The 20,230-nt window shown below is 38.5% G+C and overlaps 1 protein-coding gene across 4 annotated transcripts in view; it reads right to left on the reverse strand.

The window, feature by feature from the left end:
* The window catches only part of VAV3 (vav guanine nucleotide exchange factor 3), a 389,664-nt gene that overhangs the window by 120,710 nt on the left and 248,724 nt on the right, over positions 1 to 20,230 (reverse strand). For all 4 annotated transcript variants that reach the window (XM_036863586.1, XM_036863581.1, XM_036863570.1 and 1 more), the window contains exons 18-19: positions 8,682 to 8,707; positions 2,869 to 2,914 (exon numbers count right to left, since the gene is read on the reverse strand). In XM_036863586.1, coding sequence (XP_036719481.1) covers positions 2,869 to 2,914; positions 8,682 to 8,707 — 72 coding nt within the window. The remainder of the gene's footprint in view (positions 1 to 2,868; positions 2,915 to 8,681; positions 8,708 to 20,230) is intronic.

Consider the following 20,230-nt stretch of genomic DNA (forward strand, 5'->3'; position numbering starts at 1 on the left):
CCTGTGTCCTTGTCCTTTGAAGTAAAAGGCTTTTGCTTTAGTTTCCCAGGCCTCCCTTGAGTCTCAAAAGGCTGGCTCAAGAGTTAATGATTGGGAAATATGAAGATGATGGAGAAACAAAGAATAGCTGTTGGGCTGGGGAACTGGTAACAATTTAGATTATAAATACACCACATGGCAGAATCACGGAGCTCACAGTTCCATGAAAGATATAGAAAAAGTCCTGACACACATTCCTAAGTTGTTTTTACAGGGAGCAGACCCCCTCCAGATGAAAACTGCTGATCGCAAAAATGTACACCTTAGACTGGTTGAAACCAGAAGGCTGATGATGCTTGAAATTTCACCCTGATGCCAACCAATCCAAGAATTATGCAGGAGCTGATCACACACCTTGTAGTTCCCTCCCTCACACTGCCTTTAATACCCCTTCCCTGAAAGTCTTTTGAGCATGAGCTGCCCATTCTCCTCCCTTGGCGCCCTGCAATAAATGCTGTACTTTCCTTCACACACAACCTGGTGTCAGTAGATTGGCTTTACTGCCCGAGGATGAGTGGACCTAAGTTTGGTTCAGTAACAATACTACCCAAAGAACTATGCATTAAGTTCCTTTCCAGAACAAAAGTTGTATGGAGAAGATATGTAATTTACTTTGGACATGGCTCTGAAATTTGGACCTGGTGAAGTGGTTACATCTGACCTCCCAAATTCTTTAATCATTTTTTTTCTACAAGCCACTCTAAGTGAGGCCCTGGAAAGTAGTCAGTGTGTTAACACTTGGAAAAGACAACTAAAATAGCTAAAAGAGAAAAGGTTAAAGGACCTTTCATAGTAAAAACACTGATAGCAAATAATGCTCCTTGGAAGCAGTCCATCCATGCTTAGGAGGTCTCAGTTTTATTGATCCCTTGTTTAAATATCCTGGAGTGAAACTTCTCCCACACAACTGTGAAAATCTTAACAATAGTTACATCAGGATCAACTCAGAGTAAGAAAGTCATCAAGCTAGGGTTAACTTTGAGCAAAAAAGCTTTGCAACTTGCCAACAGAAAATAATAAACAGAAATAAACAGAAAGAAGCAAAGATAAAAAAGACGACCAACTCTAAACACATAATTCAAGCCTAACATCAAAAGACACTCTACAGGGAGAAATGATTATTACATTAGGATCTACAACAGGCAAGATCATCAACTATTTGCTTCCTTTTCAAAAGTGTGGAAAAATGAGAAAACACATATGTATTTACTATATCTAATGGAAAGCTATGTGCATATATATACAGCTATGTATATTATATATAATGTATATATATTTTTTTCCCCAAACATAACATATGGCACTACTTCTTTTGTATTTGTAACTTTATTCTTCATGAAGTTCTAAAAAGTTTGGACAAATATAAATACCAGAAGAGTTATACCTATAGAAAGCCATCACCTTTAGGATAAAGGAAGATAAACTATTTTATTATTGGTCCACTTTGCCATATTTATAATCTGTGAATTCATTATACCTCCCTTTAAATAATCTAAAGGCTCCTAAAAATTCTGGCTATAATGTACATAGTTAAAAGTCAAATGTGTTCCTACTGACACACTGTATATATAGAAATGCATTTCCTTGGGGGAAAATAGATTAAATGAAAATGCCCATAGGAGAAAGAGAAAATATTTTAAAATAATATTTATAAAGTTTAGGTAATTTTCAGAAACAGAAATACTATAACTCATACAAAATAAAGAAAAAATATTATGTTCACAGTCATACACTCCTGATATAAATAGAACAGAAGAAGTCACTTTTAAATATTATTGTAGAGTTTTCTGCAAAGGGTTTCATCTTGGGAAAGTTAGAACCAATAAAAAAAGTAAACCAGAACCCCTGATTTTTTTAATGGCCTTAATTTTGTTCTGTACTTAAAAGATTTAAACTGATCTCAGGACACAAGTGAGGCAATTTCTAGCCAAAGGCAAGCTCCCATAAATCTTTTCAAACAGCTCATAAACTGGCATGGCTACCAGGGGTGTGGTTTCAGTGAAAAGCTATAATGCTTTGAAAGCTAAACTTTACAACTAGGTGAACACTGTTTACGATGAGAAAACAAAACACATAATCCAGATTATTTTCCAGGAAGACTACTCTATATTTCATGTTCTACTTGATTTATTATTAAGTTCATATATTTGGAATCCTTTAGCCATGAACATCTTTTACTCACAATAATATGACCATATAAACAACAAATCTTTGGTAATTAAACTATGGAAGGCATTGCTTAATGGACGAAAAATAATTATATGAAAATAATGACAGGGTCCACCTCATGATATTAAACGGGAAACAACTGAACGCTCTCTGCAGACAAAGAATTGGTCTCTGGAGAGGACACTTGTTCACAAAGTCCTTACACTCATTCTTGTATTATAAAATAATATAGATATAGGATAAAGAAAAGTATTTTCCCAAATGGGGAGGGTACCAAAGTTGTCTGGTTTATGACCTCCCCCCACCCCCTCAGAACATGCTGATTTTTTAAGTGCTGGTTGGTTTTTTTCCAGGTTTGGGAGGGAGCAGGGAAAGGGTGTTGGATATGTTAGCATTAACCAGGCACCCTGAGGCTGTTCAGTAAGCAAATAACCAGCTCAACTGCTGACTGCGGAAAGACTGTGCTACTGATGGTTACTCATCACATGACCTTGTCCTAGGTAAATGATTTACACAGTAGACGGTCGCCTCCTGGTCACACATTATATACCAAACTGCAAGGAACAGAGGCCAACAATCTGTCTGACTTTCTACAGCAATTCCCATATACTTTCATAATCACTTAACTGAAAAAATGATTATAGATGTTTAATCACACACCTGGATCCACCTGTCTGGGGGTTCTTCGGAGTCCATTGGTCCGTTTCTGTGCAGAAAGGTAAAACAAAGAACAACAAAGATTTCGTGTTATCAAATTGTATTATTTTGTGACACTTTGGAAGTCCAGTGAATGTTGCACTTTTTCCATTTAACACTACGACATTTAAAATAGATAACCAGCAAGGACCTATTGTATAGCACAGGGAACTCTGCTTAATACTCTGTAATGACTTGCATGGGAAAAGAATGTAAAAAAGAGTGGATGTGTGTATATGTATAACTGATTCACTTTGCTGTACAGCAGAAACTAACACAACACTGTAAATCAACTACACTCCAAAAAAGTTTTTTTTTTAAAGTATGACTAAATTTGATCGAAACACTTGGTTCCAAGGTTTCTTTTTATAATTTTTTTTTCTCTAATAAGTCTTCTACTTGAACAACACTGCATTTGATAAATCATTGATATAACACTATGGGAAATAAATATCTTTTCATTCACCATCTCTGGGGATTATGACTCATTTTTTTTTAAGTCATAATGACTATAGGAATTATGAAAACAAAGCCCAGGCAGTCATTTTTGCTTAGAAAATGCTCCCAACAAAGAGTTTTGATCTCCAAAACTCTAACGCAGCTATTTTTGAGGCCTGACAGACCAGGGACTGGAGAAAGTATACAACCTCCAAACAAAGATCTCAAGCTCTGATTTTAGCAAACACTTAAACGAGAATGGTGTTTTAGGGCTTCCCTGGTGGTGCAGTGGTTGAGAATCTGCCTGCTAATGCAGGGGACACGGGTTTGAGTCCTGGTCTGGGAAGATCCCACATGCCGTGGAGCAACTAGGCCCGTGAGCCACAACTACTGAGCCTGAACGTCTGGAGCCTGTGCTCCGCAACAAGAGAGGCCATGATAGTGAGAGGCCCACGCACTGCGATGAAGAGTGGCCCCCGCTTGCCGCAACTAGAGAAAGCCCTCGCACAGAAACGAAGACTCAACACAGCCAAAAATAAATAAATTAATTAATTAATTAAAAAAAAAAAGAAAAACTCATAGCTAACATCTTAAAAAAGAAAAGAGAGAGAATGGTGTTTTAATTATGGATCAGTGATATCTGAATATTTTAAGAAACAAAATAGCCATGCAGCTTGTGAACCATGAAAGTAAATTCTTATTATAGAAAAGGAATCCATAAGAAAAATTGTGCATTACAAAAATTATAGATAAGATGCAAAACAAAAGAGATTTTAAATCTTTGAAAATGCCTGTTTACACATTCGATTTCACAAGCATTAAATTCATTCCTACCTAATAACTATGGTAATCTGACTAATTAATAAGAACTTGATTTTCACTTTTTGTTATATAACTGGATGAAATGCTCAGTCTATAACTACCATATAATTCAGATATTCACAAAAGCAATTTTCTTTCTACATGTGTTGGGGTTTGTGCCTGTGTGTGGAGACTTGGTTTCATTCAGAGCAGACTTGGCTTTGCCAAGCACACATTAGCCATGGGTTTTTCTTAGGGTTCTTCCTGTTGTTTTTATTCATAAGTTAAATGGGCCTCAAAGCAGATGTCAGGGTTCTCAGGTAAAAGCAAATTGGAGAATTATTAAAAATATAAATTTTCTTTTTAACCCAACTACTTTTAAAATGGATTTGTGAAGGCCTAATATGATCATTAAATCAGCACTGAAGCTATACTGAACAAGGTGGATGGCTGTACTGAAAAAAAAAAACCCCTAGTATAAAGAGAGCGTTGTGAGTGAGGAGAAGAAAATACCACACTGGGCTTCTTAACAGCCAAGCACAAAACGGGGAAGCACGATGAGTTATAGGTTCATATCCAGTAACTTGGAAGAAAACTGCTTTCTAAAAAAAAATCTTTTCTGTCTAAAATTTTATAAAATTTTTGGAGCTCTCTACATAAATGACAATATTTTCAACAGGAAAATATATAATGATGGATGTCTTGTGGCTATTTACCTCCTGCATTTTCCTCCACCTTCTTAATGTACAGCAGAAGCTGTTTTTCTACTACTCTAACTCCTCTTACTATCAAAGTGCTTGGAAGGCAAGAAAGAATTCAAACTTTGGGTCTTATTCCTACTAGCCCTAAACTAGTACTATTTAAAAACTATTAACTTAGAAAGTGAAAAAGAGCATTTCAGTTCAAGAGCAACTCTATATGACCCTGAAGTTAGGATTAAATTAGGGAACATGGTGCAATTATTAAGAGTATGGATTCTATAATCTGACTGCGTAAATTCAAATTCAGACCCTCCTTGTCACTTGACACCTGTTTGATTGGGAGCAAATTAGTTAAAGTCTCCATGCCTGTTTTTTCATCTATAAAATGGGGATAATAATAGCACCTATTTCATAGCATTTGTGGTGAGAGTTAAATGAGTTAATTTATGTTAAATGCTTGGAACAGTTCCTGACACATAGTGAGGATTATTAAGTGATAGCTTATTATTATTATTGATATCATTGTCATTATTATTCATTTAATGACATTTTGAATGTTTAAATGCAGGTAAATGAAAAATTTTGCTACTAAAGTATTCCCCTACTATTTATATTTTAGGTTTTTCCTCCTGAAAGTCATTGCAAATCAGTGACCCTGAAAACAAACTTTTCTACAGGAAGAGTAGGTGGTGGAACAAACTATGATCTGGTGCATTTTAAAAAAGAGAGAAGCTACTTAGACCAAGTACATTGGAGAGCTTGAGATTTATTATACCTTAAAAGCACCTAAAAAGTATTTTATATTGTAAAAAATTTGGAAACGTTTAGCAGAACATATTTAAACAATTTTAAAGTGCAAATTTCAACTGTCATTCTATCATATCTTACCCAGCATGCTCCTCTCCCCTACCTATATTCTCAAAAGCCTGGGATAGAGCTGGACAAGACGCTGTCCCTAGCAGGGAGAGGAGGGCACATCCAGTTGCCACCCCTGGGAGCTCTCAGTTACAGCCCCATGAGATCGGACAATCAGTCTTCAGCACATTCTCAACTTCTTTGATCTACCGAGAAGTGGGGAATGGGCGGGTGGGGACAACCAACCAACCTAATTTTATTTCTTGCTTCATTACCTATTATCTTGTCTTTCTCTAAAAGAAATGCCTTTATCGTCCAAGAATCTCCCTTCTTGCCTCATTTAGGAGAAACCTAATTCTCTCTGTTGATTTTACCAACACAACGAGCAAAGTTTCATTTGCTATATGAAACTGGCTTTGGTTCCTCTACCTATTTTAAAAGCAGAAAAACCTACGTTAAGGAATAGATTTGAAGTGGATATATATTAAATAGATATGTGACGATAACCTTGCTTCCTGGAGCTAGAAGTGGCTTCTGAAGGTCCACTCCAGAATGGGATGCAAGATGAACATCCCAGGTTAGGGAGGCCCAGGGGGATCCTGTGGCTATTGAGAACTGACCTACCTTGAGAATGAAGTGTGAAATTAAAAATTCACAATCATGGCCATTGAAAGGGGAACAGAAGAGGACTACGAATTGGTACATGGAGAAAAAGAAGACCTCCAAGAGAGGGGGGAAAAAATCACAGAGCTTACAAAAGGTCTTCATTGGTACTTCTGGGAAGACTCCTAAACATCATATAAGCATCTGCCTCAGAAAGTGAATATACCTTCCACAAAGTCTTGGTGGGGAGGTATGGAGTGAAAGATGTTTCTTAACATTCTTTTGCTATACTTCTCCCTTATGCTAAGCTAAAGTTTCCAAGTAGGTTGGTCAGTATAAGATTTTACTATAATTATCCATCCAAAGTAGAGATTATTAGCAGAAGCACACATTAAATAAAAATTACACTTTGTATAATCGTAAGTTAAGCAAGTCACTGAAGCAAGTCACTAAAATACTGATGCTGTATTTTAAAAAATCAATGTGAAAATTAATTCCTTTCAGAATAGGCTTACGTGCAATTTTTAAGAGTATAAAATGCCTGCAGAGAATTATTTTGTATCATTATTTTGTATCAGTGTGAAAATTATTAACCACTTCTTATTAGCACACTTTCTGTCTGTAAATACGCCCATTTCTCATTGCTTAAATAAAATCAAGTGAAATCATCTTGCCCGGGGCGGGGGTGGGGGAATACATGTATACCTTTATCTAAGAGGGTAAAGGTAAAGTAATATTGAGTTAAAGTTCAAAGCTCTACGAGTCAATCTGTCTCAATTATCTAATAACATTGTGAGAGTAAGAGAAAGAAGGCTACTTTCCAAGATCTTCATTGACACTGCTGGAAGAATCCTTACAGTCCTGATGAAAAATCTTACCTATTGACTAAACACTAACAAAAAGTTTATGTTAATTTATTTTAGCCCTAGCAGAACTCGCATCACCTATTTTTTAAATATCCTGTTATGCATTCCTTGAGCTAGATTCTAAAGTCTAAAATATAGTCAACTGATAACACTTAAAGGGTGCATGTGAATTTCCTCACATCACATTCTTGATACCCTGTATGTACAAATTATATGCTTATGCAAAAAAGTAAAAACAGTTACCTCTTGTTTGACATCTTGCTATACTTTTCATTATTTTTACCAACTATATAAATGCCAGCCTATTAAAAATGTACTAATACTATACTACTCTTAATGAGATATAATTGCCATGTGCTAAAATAATTTGACATAGAATGCTTTTTGTCATTCTTTTATTCTGAAATTCTCAGATTACTATATTTCTGGTTCATATAACTAATCACAGACATTTTACATTTTAATTTTCTTTGCTATGATTTTTTTGGGAGGTCAGGTAAGAAATGTATTATTTTTGGTTGACGGCCAAGGTACTGGTTGCCTGTAATCTGCTATATTTTTCATTCTTTCATATTTTCTTAAAAGAGCTTTATTCTGAGAAGTGACAGGGATCTCGTACTTCTAAGCCATTAGACCTCAGACTGTGTGTGAAATCAAAAGGAAATGTTATCAGATTTTGATTTCATCAATAAGACATGATATGAATCACATTTGTGCTCAAACGGAAAACTGGCAGAAACACGTAACCACATCCTTAGATAAAGAACCTTAGAACTTTTTAGTACTAGCGAATGTTGGGCAGTGACAATGTTTCATGATAGCAGACAGGTCTACTGACTTCCTGGGATGAGGGCCACCCTTCCTTCTGTCCTAGCAGGATCAAAGAGATTCATTCCAAGAGAATGCCTTCAGATGCATTAAGTTTTTATTTTTAATTACTTTTAAATTTTAATTAAAACATTAAAGTAACAAATAGGAAAACACATTTGCAGGAACAACTTTAGATGGTATAACGAGGCAGGAAGTCTGCTTGAACTTACAGTTGAGAGACTGAAAGCGATGTAGTGCATCATTTATTTGATCTATAAATTTTATAAAAGTGACTTTATGTTGATTTCGTTATGTATTAAGTTTTATAAGCCTCAGGGTTTGTGGAATTCTGTAGCTGGGAACTAGGGAAAGGTACCCCCATATTAATGCCCCAGCATTGCTACAATATTTATTTGAAATTTACCTGAATAAGTGAGTACCTAAGACTCTGAAATGTCCATCTCACACACATTCTTAGATGAAATATTCACATTTTTCCTCTACCTAAGATCTTCAGATGGTATCTGAAAATTCCTCTGATTTACCCTGTGCATTTCACTCACAAGCACTTGATTGCTCACTCTAGCTCTGTTTCTATCCATTTTAAAAGGCACATTTAACATTCTAGGAGTTCGAGCCTGCTTAAGTTAGCAAACAATTTGAAATGCAAAAGTTATACAAAAAAAATAAACGTTAACCTTACCTCGGATGGTTTGAGCGTCCCTTGTTCTGAAACAAATGTAAAAATTGGCATTGTCAGTTATTTTGTTTGGTTAGAAACCTTAACTTGTTCTCTGCAGCGTGGTAAAACACTACTGCTTTGTTTTCCTAACATATCTGTAATATATTTCCAGGGTCCCTCAGGCAGGGCTAGTAATTGTTTTGCAACCGGGTTCTCTTGCCTTATTGGCTTGTCAGGAAAGTGACTCATAGTACTAAATGACTTCTAGGTTATGCTTAACTTTTTCAATTGTTTATTAAGCAATTTCAATCCAACCACATAAAGCTCCTTGAAACAGGGACTTGCACTAAGTTTATGTGCAAAAGAGAAAGCTAGGTGGGAACCTTTCTTTCAACACACCCAGTTTTAAGAATTAAACACAAATAATTTACAAACGTAGTACATTGACTATAACAATTGCAAACTTAACACATACAATTTGCACATGAATTTTTCTGCCATTAAGGGGCTATTGCTTTTAGTTTTAATTTGGGGGGAATACAGTTTGATTTAAAGATGGAAATTTAAAAAAAGGACAGGATTCCATTCTAATGCTCATTTTCCTTTCATCTCAGTGTATCTGTCTATAAATAGAAACAACGATCTCCATTACATTTCAGTTCCTGAAAATGACTAACAGCTAGGAAGGCCCTGAGATCTTCAAGTAAGTAACATGGCAGAGGGCAAAGGGTATCTCTGAAAGGAAAGGCACACACTGCATGTGGAAAAAAGCTGGTGGGTAATATTTTGCTTCCTTTCCCCATATCCAGGAGCACCTATGCATGTTATAATTTCTCCAGATTGTGAAGGAAAACACCTCATAATTTTGCGCCTATGCCTATACTTTTCTCAACCAGAATGATCCTCTGAAGAAGGATCTGAGAAGAGAAGACACTGATGGGAATATCAGGAGAGAAAGGGCAGCTCTGTCAGCCTAAATGAACCTCTTATAGAGGTTCCAAGAAGCCTCACAACCAGAGTTCCAGGGGAAAAGTACCAGAACACCTTACTAGCTGTCACAGATTGCTTGACACAGGAAGACTGCCCGGGGCACGGAACAGGAGGTTTTGGGGCTTTTTGTTTTTTAAAGGACTATTCCTGATTAGTGGAACTGAAGACGCATGAGCAAAAAGTCACCTTTCTGGAGAAAAGCAAAGCCTGTGTTTCTTTGTCAATTTCAACCCTAACATACTAACTTTCATACATAACTGCCTTCTATGAAGTCATTTTTACCAGGTCTGAAGTTGGCCTTTACAAAGGACAGAAAGGTATTTCCCTTTCCCTCTCTGCTAGAAATATGCAAAGTTTCAGAAGAAAGACTGTCTAAGAGAACTGGATTGGGGAGAGAGTCTATGAAAGTACCATTCTGCTGGATACTGTGCCCAGACTTAGAACCCAGGTTAGGTGAACTTGGGTTCCAAACAAAACAGTTGTGATACCTGTTTCACTGGTTTGACCAGAAAGACCTATATGCCAGAAAAGCCCTACACTACTTTCTTCTTCTACTGTGAGTTAGAGAAAGAGCCTGAACTGGGAATCACAATCTACAAGAAGCACCAAACAGGAGGGAAGTTTAAGTTGTCCATCCAAGGAGATTGAGGAAAGCTTTGATATTTCCAGATGACCTCTAAAATGGGAAAACCTCAGATCTTTCATGGTCAGTGTTTAAAAATGAGTCTGGGGCTTCCCTGGTGGCGCAGTGGTTGAGAATCTGCCTGCCAATGCAGGGGACACGGGTTCGAGCCCTGGTCTGGGAAGATCCCACATGCCGCGGAGCAACTAGGCCCGTGAGCCACAACTACTTAGCCTGCGCGTCTGGAGCCTGTGCTCCGCAACAAGAGAGGCCGCGATAGTGAGAGGCCCGCGCACTGCGATGAAGAGTGGCCCCCGCTTGCCGCAACTAGAGAAAGCCCTCGCACAGAGGCGAAGACCCAACACAGCCATAAATAAATAAATAAATAAATTAAATTAAAAAAAAAAAATGAGTGTGCACCTTAATTTTAATTCAGAAGTATTTTTTTTCCTGACTCTGCAGAGAAGTGTTTTTATGTCCTGGTGAAGTAGGTCTGTTATAATATGCTTTAAATGTATTTTATTTTTGGCCTAAAACCTATGATAGCCCACGTGGCAGCAGTTGGCACACCGCGTTCCAGGAGCGCTCTGGGTTTCCTCAGGAAGAGGAAACGATGGTATCTAAGGTGATGATCTAGCTATGCAGATACTTGCACCTCTTTACCCAGAAAACAGATCTGGGAACAGAAGCCCCTCATTTACAGGCCCTTCTTATGTTGTTGCTTAGTGCAAGCCGGCCAGCTCCCGGCATGAGTGAGCACTGACCACGGAACACAAGAGGCATGAATGGGACTGGCAAAGTGAGGGATAAACTGGACTCGGCTGACCACCTTATCCAACACTCTCTCCTTCATTTCTCCCACTGGCTGTTGTCTTCTGCTTTCTTTCTTTGCATCTCATCAAGCAACTCAGCTTTCCTCATAATTCTTATTGGATGTACCTGCTCTTCACAAAGCCTCCTCTGTGCAACCCAGATAGGAAAATGGGAAATGGGCTTTGTGCTGGATGCAACTCCAACTCTGAGGACATGAGTCCTTAACTGGGGCTTATCCTTTCCTTGCCACTACTCCCCGTCCTCACGGCCACCACATTCCCCCACCTTCTCCACTGCCACCCAGGAAAGAGGCCCATTTCTTCCATGGACTTGGCATCGAGCAGTTCACACTGTGATCTGCTTATGCTGGGCAGAGCACTTAAATAGTGGCTCTTGAAAGTCTGAGCTTTTATTTCCTCATATTTCATGGCAGGGTTCTGTAAATATTCTGAGGATAGGGCAAAAGCCAAAGGACTAGAAATAACTCTTAGAATCTGTTCCGAGTTCAGAAATTCTTAGCCAGGCTCCTTTATTTATACTTTTGTACTTGTTCCAGGGGCCAGTACCATCAGATTGAGTGGCCCCTTTACAAACACAATCTAAATTCTGATAACCACATTGATGCAACAACTTAAAACTTTCGTGAAACTAACAGTGATGAGAGAGCAGAAAACCCAACTGCAACACTGTTTCATACATTTTCAAAGTAAAATTCCTTTCTGGCTGGGAAAATAGAATAACAACCTCTTCTGATGAAGTATTCTATGGAAAAGTTGCTCTGATTTTGAAGTCTACAACACCATCCTTCATTTCCTCTTGATATATGCCCAAAACTATACTGGCGGGCACTTGGATCTCTAAAAAACTCTTTGTGTGTCACAGTGCTGCATCAGGACTAGAATAATAAGGGCTGATGATCGTCAAATTTAGTTTGGCTGAATTCTGACCAAATAGAAAGCTTGCTGGTTGAGATCTGATGAAAAGGTCTCTCTCTCTTTTCTGTCTCTCTCTTTTTCTCCTGGGAACTTCCTTAGGATAGTAATTCAATTCTTCAAGTTTCCAAAAGTTTTTAATCCTCGACTTGTCTTTACCCTGCAGCCGATTTCTCAGGCTCCTATTGATCAAACTATAAAATGTTCTTACCCTTTCAAGAACCTTTCTAGATGGTGACTCACAGGCCCTCAAGGTGTTTACACCTTGCGTTCTTTCATCATGTCCCAACTGGTTCAATGTAATTCAGAGAAGTGCTGTTACTGAGGTGCTTGGAGCCTGAGCATAACTCCATCTTCAATGCCGGCACAGGGTCAGTAGGCATATTTGTGTAAGACAAATGATTTTCACTGAGACTTTAGACTCATATCATATCATTAATTTTTTATACATAAACTTCAGTCCTATTATATTTGTTTTCCCATACAAGCAGCTCTCAATGCATACATTATTACACAATCTGCTTTGTCTCTTGTTTGAAGTTCTACTTCTTAAGACTAAACAAATCAATGCCCATTCAGATCATTTGTCTCAAAAGGGGCCACAGAAAAGTAATTACCAGGAAAGCTTTTGAAGGTTTTTTGTCATCATGGCTAATATGCTATTTTTATGAAACATTAAAACTAAAAGACAGTTGGGCTGATCCAATTTTGGAGGAAGTTGCACAATACTGTGTTTACCACTCAGATCTACAGCAATATTTTGGAAAAAAAAAAAAAAAACCTAATACTTGGAAAGAGGCTTTGATTTCAAATATTTTCAGGAGCTCTAACAGGAATTCAACCATATAATAGTTTTCAGTTCACTTTAATAATTATTAATATATCATTAAACTGACCCAAATAATTAAATGGAAGGAATAATAACTACCCTTGGGTATAAAATTGTCTTGATAAGTTAAAAAAGATAACTAATTTATATAAAAGGCGCTAAATAGAACCAAAGTCATTTTTTGGTTATGAAATCAATGATCAAGCTTCAGTTTATGTAAAAGTCATGTGATAAAATGCCTAATGGTAGACGGATGAAATAAAATTATATTCTAAAAGTTAATCTCTTATGATAAAATACTGCAATAGTATTTTTAAAAGAGCCATTTCAGATGCCAATTTGGGGTGCAGGTCCTAGATAACAATCTTGCAGGTTTAAACCATTAGGGTACTGAGGCAACTTCCTTCCAATGAGGAGTGGCTGCAGCATGAGCAGGAGCTGCAGCTGGCCTAGATAAAAGAGCGATTAAACAGATAAGCAAACGGGGATCTGCTTCGGTTAAACATTAGAGCAGCTGAGCCTTGCACTCCCACTAAAGGAAAAGATGCATTAAACCCAAGTCATCTGCTCCAGCAATATTTGCCTTCCAATGTTACTTTCTTTGTTTAAAAGGACAGGATGCAAAGCAAGCTATAATATTGATCAACGTCAGGGTAAGAAGGGGCCAAGAGGAGTTTAGCCATATATTACAGCAGGGAAAAAACCTCAAATGCCCCCAACTGTTATAGTCTGGGACTAGACCTTCACGGTGGTGTACTGTGAGAAAGAAATGCCACTCTGGAATTATATCATCTTTGCAGTGACTGGATGAGAAATGGAGTTCACATAATGGAGTTCATACCTATGCATTATTAAGGTTGGAAAGTTTTGGCAGCACACTTCAGAGTCCGTGTACATGTTGATCGCCGAGGTTGCCATGGTGAATGTGAAGAAGTCAACTCAAGTTCAGCAAAATAGAGAGTGGAATTGCCTGCTCTTTATATCCATGCAAATCCTCAAATGTTAAGACATAAACTAATCACCCAACCTTCAAGCTTGTGTCCAAGTTGCATAGTTTGTCTTATAAATATATATATATATAAAACCTTAAAGGACCTTTTATAACACTTGAAATGTACTTGAGGTAATAATCTGTCATAGTCAAATATTAATAAGAATGAATTTCTTCATTCAGAAAGGAACTGCATTTTTACCAAGTAATTATTATTTTGAGGATGAATGAAGACTAGACAAATTTCAGGGATACAGATCATGAACTATAAAAGGTTTCTGAACCCAGGGAAGACAACATCCAAGGAAGATGTAACTTCCACAAAAAAGAAGAGCTATTTCAAATGCTTAACGGTTAGTATTTTTACCACATTCAACACTATTAAGAATTGTATTTGGGTTGAAATATTCCTATTTAGGAAAAAGGAGTAACAACCTGAGATTAAGCACCTTGACTTTGGACTTGGTACTAAGGGATAGATACAAAAGATGAGAAACACATTCCCTATGGTGAAGGAGCATATACTCTACAAGAGGAAATAAAAAGTGGCAGAGGGAATTCCTTGGTGGTCCAGTGGTTAGGACACCACACGTTCACTGCTGAGGGTCCGGGTTTGATCACTGGTCGGGGAACTAAGATCCCACAAGCTGTGCAGCATGGCCAAAAAAATAAAATAAAATAAAATGTTACAAACTTCCATTAAAACAAAAAAAGGTGATTAGAGGATGGTTATTCACAGTGCAAAACTCTTTAAAAAAATAAAATAAAAATAAAAAGTGGCAGAGACAGTAGTGTTCCCCAAACAGTCCATGGGTTCCATTACTTGTCCAGCTCCCCTTATATAATTAAGTTGAGGCCATGTGACCAGTTTTAACCAATGGACTTCTGATGTTAAAAAATGGATTTGCTCAGTTCCAGTCCATAGGTCTTAAGACCAGCAAGCCCAGGAGCCATGTGTTGAATTCACAGTCACAAGATGGAACTAGCTTGGATCCCCAAGCCATTACTTAGAAGGGAAGAACCCAAAGCAAACAGTGCATGTGTGAAAAATAAACTTTAATGTGTTAAAGCCACTGGGGTTTGGGGTTTTTTAGTTACCACAACACAGCCTAACCTTGGCAAAGACATAAAACCTACACACAAACTAATCAGAGAACAATTTAATTCAGATGACCACTGGGTGGACAGGATAAGGTTAAATGATTGACAAAGAGCTTGGAGAGGAAGTAAAAGAAGGGTAGATATTGGAACTGTAGGGAGAAAAGGGAGCATATTTCAGGGAGAAGAAACACTAAGAGCCAAGCAAGAATTCTAAAACTGGGACTGAATGGAAAGGGCGTAGATTTCTCCAGAAATAGAGGCATTTTTGTCATTAGGTGTTCCATGAGCCAGTTCATTTTCTTGCTACTTATTAACCTAACCCAAGTGTCCCTTGTCAAAGGCCTGATGATCAATGCTCAGGGCATGAACCTTAACTTGAATAAATACTAGAAAGGAATGCAAAGGTCTACTCAGTTTTCTATCTTTCATTCTTAAAGTATCAGCCAGGGATTCAGATCAGGTTTTTATTCCACTTATCCCACAACCACTCAAGCTCTAGTCTCTACAAGGGTAGAACCAGAAACTGTCCAATCCCCCCACAGCCTCCTGCTTCTGCTTCTAAGACTACAGTGATTTTCAGGGCCCAGAAATCCTGGTACACCACAGTTCTACTCATTATTCTATTTGTCGGTCTGTCCACTCACTCATCTATCCATCATGGCTTCCCAGAGGTCAGAACATCAGTTCAGCATGATTCTTATCGGTGAGAGGCTCACCATCTAATTGAAGTTTGAACATTATTCTGTGAGGAATGGAAGGTATAGTGAGCAAATAAGTGACACATCAGACCTGATTTTAATAAAGATCATGTTGCAAATTGCATAGTGGAAGTAAAATTAACAGCAGGGAGTTTGTAGTTGTCCAAACAAGAGACAATGAGTTTTTTTTTTAATCTATAGCAATACCATATCAGTGGATATGGTATCTCTCTCCTAGGGAGACTTAGGAGGAGAACTAAGAAGAATAGGTAAGTGAATGAAGATGAGGGAGGCCGGTAAGTCAAGGCTGACACCCAGGTTTGGGTGAGTGTATGAATGGTAGACCTTTAATTAAGACAAGGAATAGGAGGAAGTTGGTGGTGATGACTAATGAGGTTGGTTTTACATATGTGGAATCTGAGGTCACTGCAGGACACCTGGGAACGGATACATGAGAAGAAAATGGAAATTTGGAATCCAAAGTTCAGGAGAAAAGCCTTAAGTGGAAATGGAGCCTTATCTACCTGGGTTGTAGGTTATGGCTAATGCCTGAAAAATTAATCAGATATACAAAGGATGACCTGGGGGATGTGGTGGATGGTTAACTGTGCCAGATGATCAAGAAAGGTCAAGTAGGGTAAGGCCTGCAATGTGATGACCAGTGGAAATGACAATTACAAGGTGGAGTGGAAGATTCTTTAGCCTTCATTTAGCTCCTGGGTTACTGTGTCATTTTGTACAACTAGTCCCTCTTCGCCAACTGACTGCTCCCTTATCTATAAACCTGTCCAATGTTGAATGAAAATGCTCCACTTTTTGGGGGCTTCCCTGGTGGCGCAGTGGTTGGGAATCTGCCTGCTAGTGCAGGGGACACGGGTTCGAGCCCTGGTCTGGGAGGATCCCACATGCCGCGGAACAACTGGGACCGTGAGCCACAACTACTGAGCCTGCGCGTCTGGAGCCTGTGCTCCGCAACAAGAGAGGCCACGATAGTGAGAGGCCCGCGCACCGCAATGAAGAGGGGCCCCCGCTTGCCGCAGCTAGAGAAGGCCCTCGCACAGAAACGAAGACCCAACACAGCCAAAAATAAATTAATTAATTAAAAAAAAAGTTGCAAAAAATGTATCTTTGGAATGGAAGATTCTCCAATATTTAAAAAAAAAAAAAAAAAAAAGAAAATGCTCCACTTTTTGGAACTGTCTTCCACCCCAACTATCCAACGTTTTTAACTACGTAGCCATTCCTGTTAGCCGTGGCTTTCTGGACCACAAGTGGACTTTTGATTCACACTGAGCCAACTGGAATCTCTTTTTGTCTGTTGAGAATATAGACTGTGTTAACCAACGAAGCCATAAAGCTCTGTAAATGTGGGGTCAATCATCTCAAATCACCCATGATTTAATTTTACGGGGGAACCTGGATTCTATAAGAATTTAAGTTTGCCTTAAACCAGTATTATTCACTTGCTTTAAATTTGGCTGTTGGGATGATTTTCCCCAAAGTCAAGTTCTCTCTCAAGTTCTCTCCTGCATACAAAAGTCCCATTCAAGTGAACTATATCTCCAGCCTCTGATATATCATGTCCTTCCTCCTGCCCTCCTTCCTTACACCCGTTTTTCTCCAGTCATATCACTCATGGAAAGTTACCTTGCTGAACTCCTGCAAGCAATTACTCTTGGATGTCGAAATAAAGAACTGTGCAAAACTTAAACCAATATTGGGAATTGGGATTCTCTATAGGCTAGGTAACAGCTCATAAAGTCTAGCTTGTCCATGTCCTCAAAATACTACCTATTTTACCACATTCATAACAGACCCGCCAAGCTGAAACTCACACTCTACGCATGATCCCTACCTACATCAGAGCAGGAAGGGGTGAGGTTGAGGAGAGGATAGAATGACTTCCAACTTTCAGAGAGTATCTTCTTGGAAGTGAGGGAGAGAAGGCTACTGATAGAGCTGTAATGGAAATTCCTCTTCGCTCTGAGGATAGATCCCTTTATTTCTAAGGGCTACCCATCAAATCTTAATCCAAAGGTAAAAAAGGGGAGCCTCCTTCATAACACTAATTAACTAACTATGAGCATTCAGTGCCATCAGTCTCTTAAAAATCTTGAGCAGGAAAGGACAGAAAGAGGAGAGAGGATGAGAATGAGGACACAGATGTGCAAAACATAAGGAGAATGGAGGACAACCAAGGATGCAAAGCAGAGAAAGAATCAAGAGAGCAAGGGAATTACGTTCAAAACTCCAAGAAGCAAATTTAGCCAGAGGTTTAAAAAAACTATTTCTTGCTTTATAATGAATTAAATAACAGAGTTGAGAGAACAGTGCTACCTTTTGATGAATGAGTGTAAGTAAGCATTATCTATAATCTGCAAAGCACTAACTGTTATCTTATTTTCATACTCTTTCTGACTCAGTTTCCTCATCTTAAAATAAGAGGCCCTGGAGCTTAAGGTGTCTAAATTACTTCCAGCTCTTAGACGTTCCATAGGGAAAGGACAGGCATGGTCCCCGGAGATACCTGAATTTCTTGCAGCACATCCGAACATTTAAACCTGAAGACATTTGGTACTTACTAACTTAATTGAATTTAAAGTGTTTTTTGCTTTAAAAAAAAAAAAAAAAACCACACAGATTAGAATTTGTCTCTCTTTCACAGAGAAAGCCAAGCACTTGATCATGTACTTGGGTTAGGTACTGTGCATTTGACGCATCTGGCATGTATCATCACCGCTAGTTCACAGGACTGGCCGCCAGCCCAGGGGTTAAGAACAAACTCAGGAGCTGGCTTGTCTGGATTTGAATGTTAGCTCTATTGATTAAGCAGCTCAGACATGTTACTTATTTCTCTGTGCCTCAGTTTCCCATCATTGCTAAGATTAAAAATAGCAATAATACCAACTTTACAAAATTGTTGTAGGACTAAATGAGCTAACGGTGGTAAAGTACTTAGAGCAGTACCTGCTACTACAGATTTATTCAAAAAAACAAAAAACTTTTGAAAGCTAGGTACTATTATTATCCCTAATTTATAAGGGAAGACCCTAAGCCTTTAAAAAGTTAAGTAACTGGGGGACTTCCCTGGTGGTCCAGTGGTTAAGACTCTGTACTGCCAATGCAGGGGGCACAGGTTCAACCTCTGGTCGGGGAACTAAGATCCCACATGCCGTGCAGCACAGCCAAAAGACTGAAAGAAAAAAAAAAGTTAAGTAACTGTGGACCAAAGTCACCCAGCTAGAAAATTGTGGAGCCTCATTCCAACCCGACCAAGACTCCAGAGCTGATAGGCTTTAATGCCTTCTCATGCTGTCTCCTTCCATAGAGCAACTAGTCCACCAGAAGAAGACACTGAACCAATGACTCTGGAACAGACACTGGGAATATGCCACTCTCGTATCTGGCTAGACCAGGAATTCCCAACTGTTTCCTACTGACTTGTGTGTAACATAAAAATTTTAAGTCCTTTTAATGTCATTCTTGTCTATCACTTCAAAGTTTGGTGCTCACTAGTTTCTCTATACACATTTGCTCCACATCATAAAAACAACCAAAATGCAGATTAAAACCCATTCCTTTCAAAAACCGGCTTCTCATCATAACACCTTGGATGAAAATATTGAGTTTTTATTGTGTCCAGGCACTTTGCTAGGCATAAACATTAATTCATATGATCCTCACAATAATCTTCTAAGTTCCATTTTTCAGATGAATAAATGAAATGTTTACATATTTTCCCCAAGCTCATGCAGCTAGCTAAGAGCAGAGCCAGATTTTCAGTCATCTCTGCTTGACTCACAACCACTCTCCTACACTATTCCTTTTAGACTGAAAGAACCCTGCCAACTATGGGATCACTTTATACTCCTCAGAGACTGAAACTCATAAGACAGGACTATGGGGTTTATAAAAATCCATTCACCTACTGTGAGCAAGTAACATGTTAATTGTCCTCAAAGAGATTAAAGGACAGAACACATAAAGATGGAACCACAGAAATTTAAGTGATAAATTGTTTCAGGTAGGCAATTAAATAATAATAATAAATATATGTAATATTTCTTTTATATGTTATACCTTTGTAGATTGTTTTGGACCTTCAGAAACATTAGTTGGTGCTAATCTTGTCTCCTTTACCTCACAGACCTTGAGCAAGTTGCAATAAGCACCGTGACCTCCATCAGAAACTGGGAAGGGCTCTTTTGAGGACTGAATGAGTCCCTGTAGGAAAGGCCCGGCAGAGGCCCAGGCAGGGCAGGCACAGTGCAGGTGCTCAACTAATGTCGGGCTCTCTCTCCTTGCACTGCCCATGCCTGGCATTGAGAATGGCTCATGGGGCCCTGAAAATACATCTACAGAAGGAGCCGAGTGAGAGGAATGTGCTGTGATCTCAGTCCTCTAATAGGATTCACACCTTTTGTACGATTGCCTATTTTCTGAACTCAGCTCTGAAATGAGCTATTATCCTCTGTTTCACTCTTCTTCGTATTATCCAAAATAATTCAATGTCCACCTTTCCCTTTGGGAAAATCAAAGGTTGACATGGCTACCTTCTGAACTCAAGCTGTTAAAGATCTCTTTCTTCTGTTCA

Source organism: Balaenoptera musculus, chromosome 1 (assembly GCF_009873245.2).
Source record: "Balaenoptera musculus isolate JJ_BM4_2016_0621 chromosome 1, mBalMus1.pri.v3, whole genome shotgun sequence".
NCBI classification, from domain to species: Eukaryota; Metazoa; Chordata; class Mammalia; order Artiodactyla; family Balaenopteridae; genus Balaenoptera; species Balaenoptera musculus.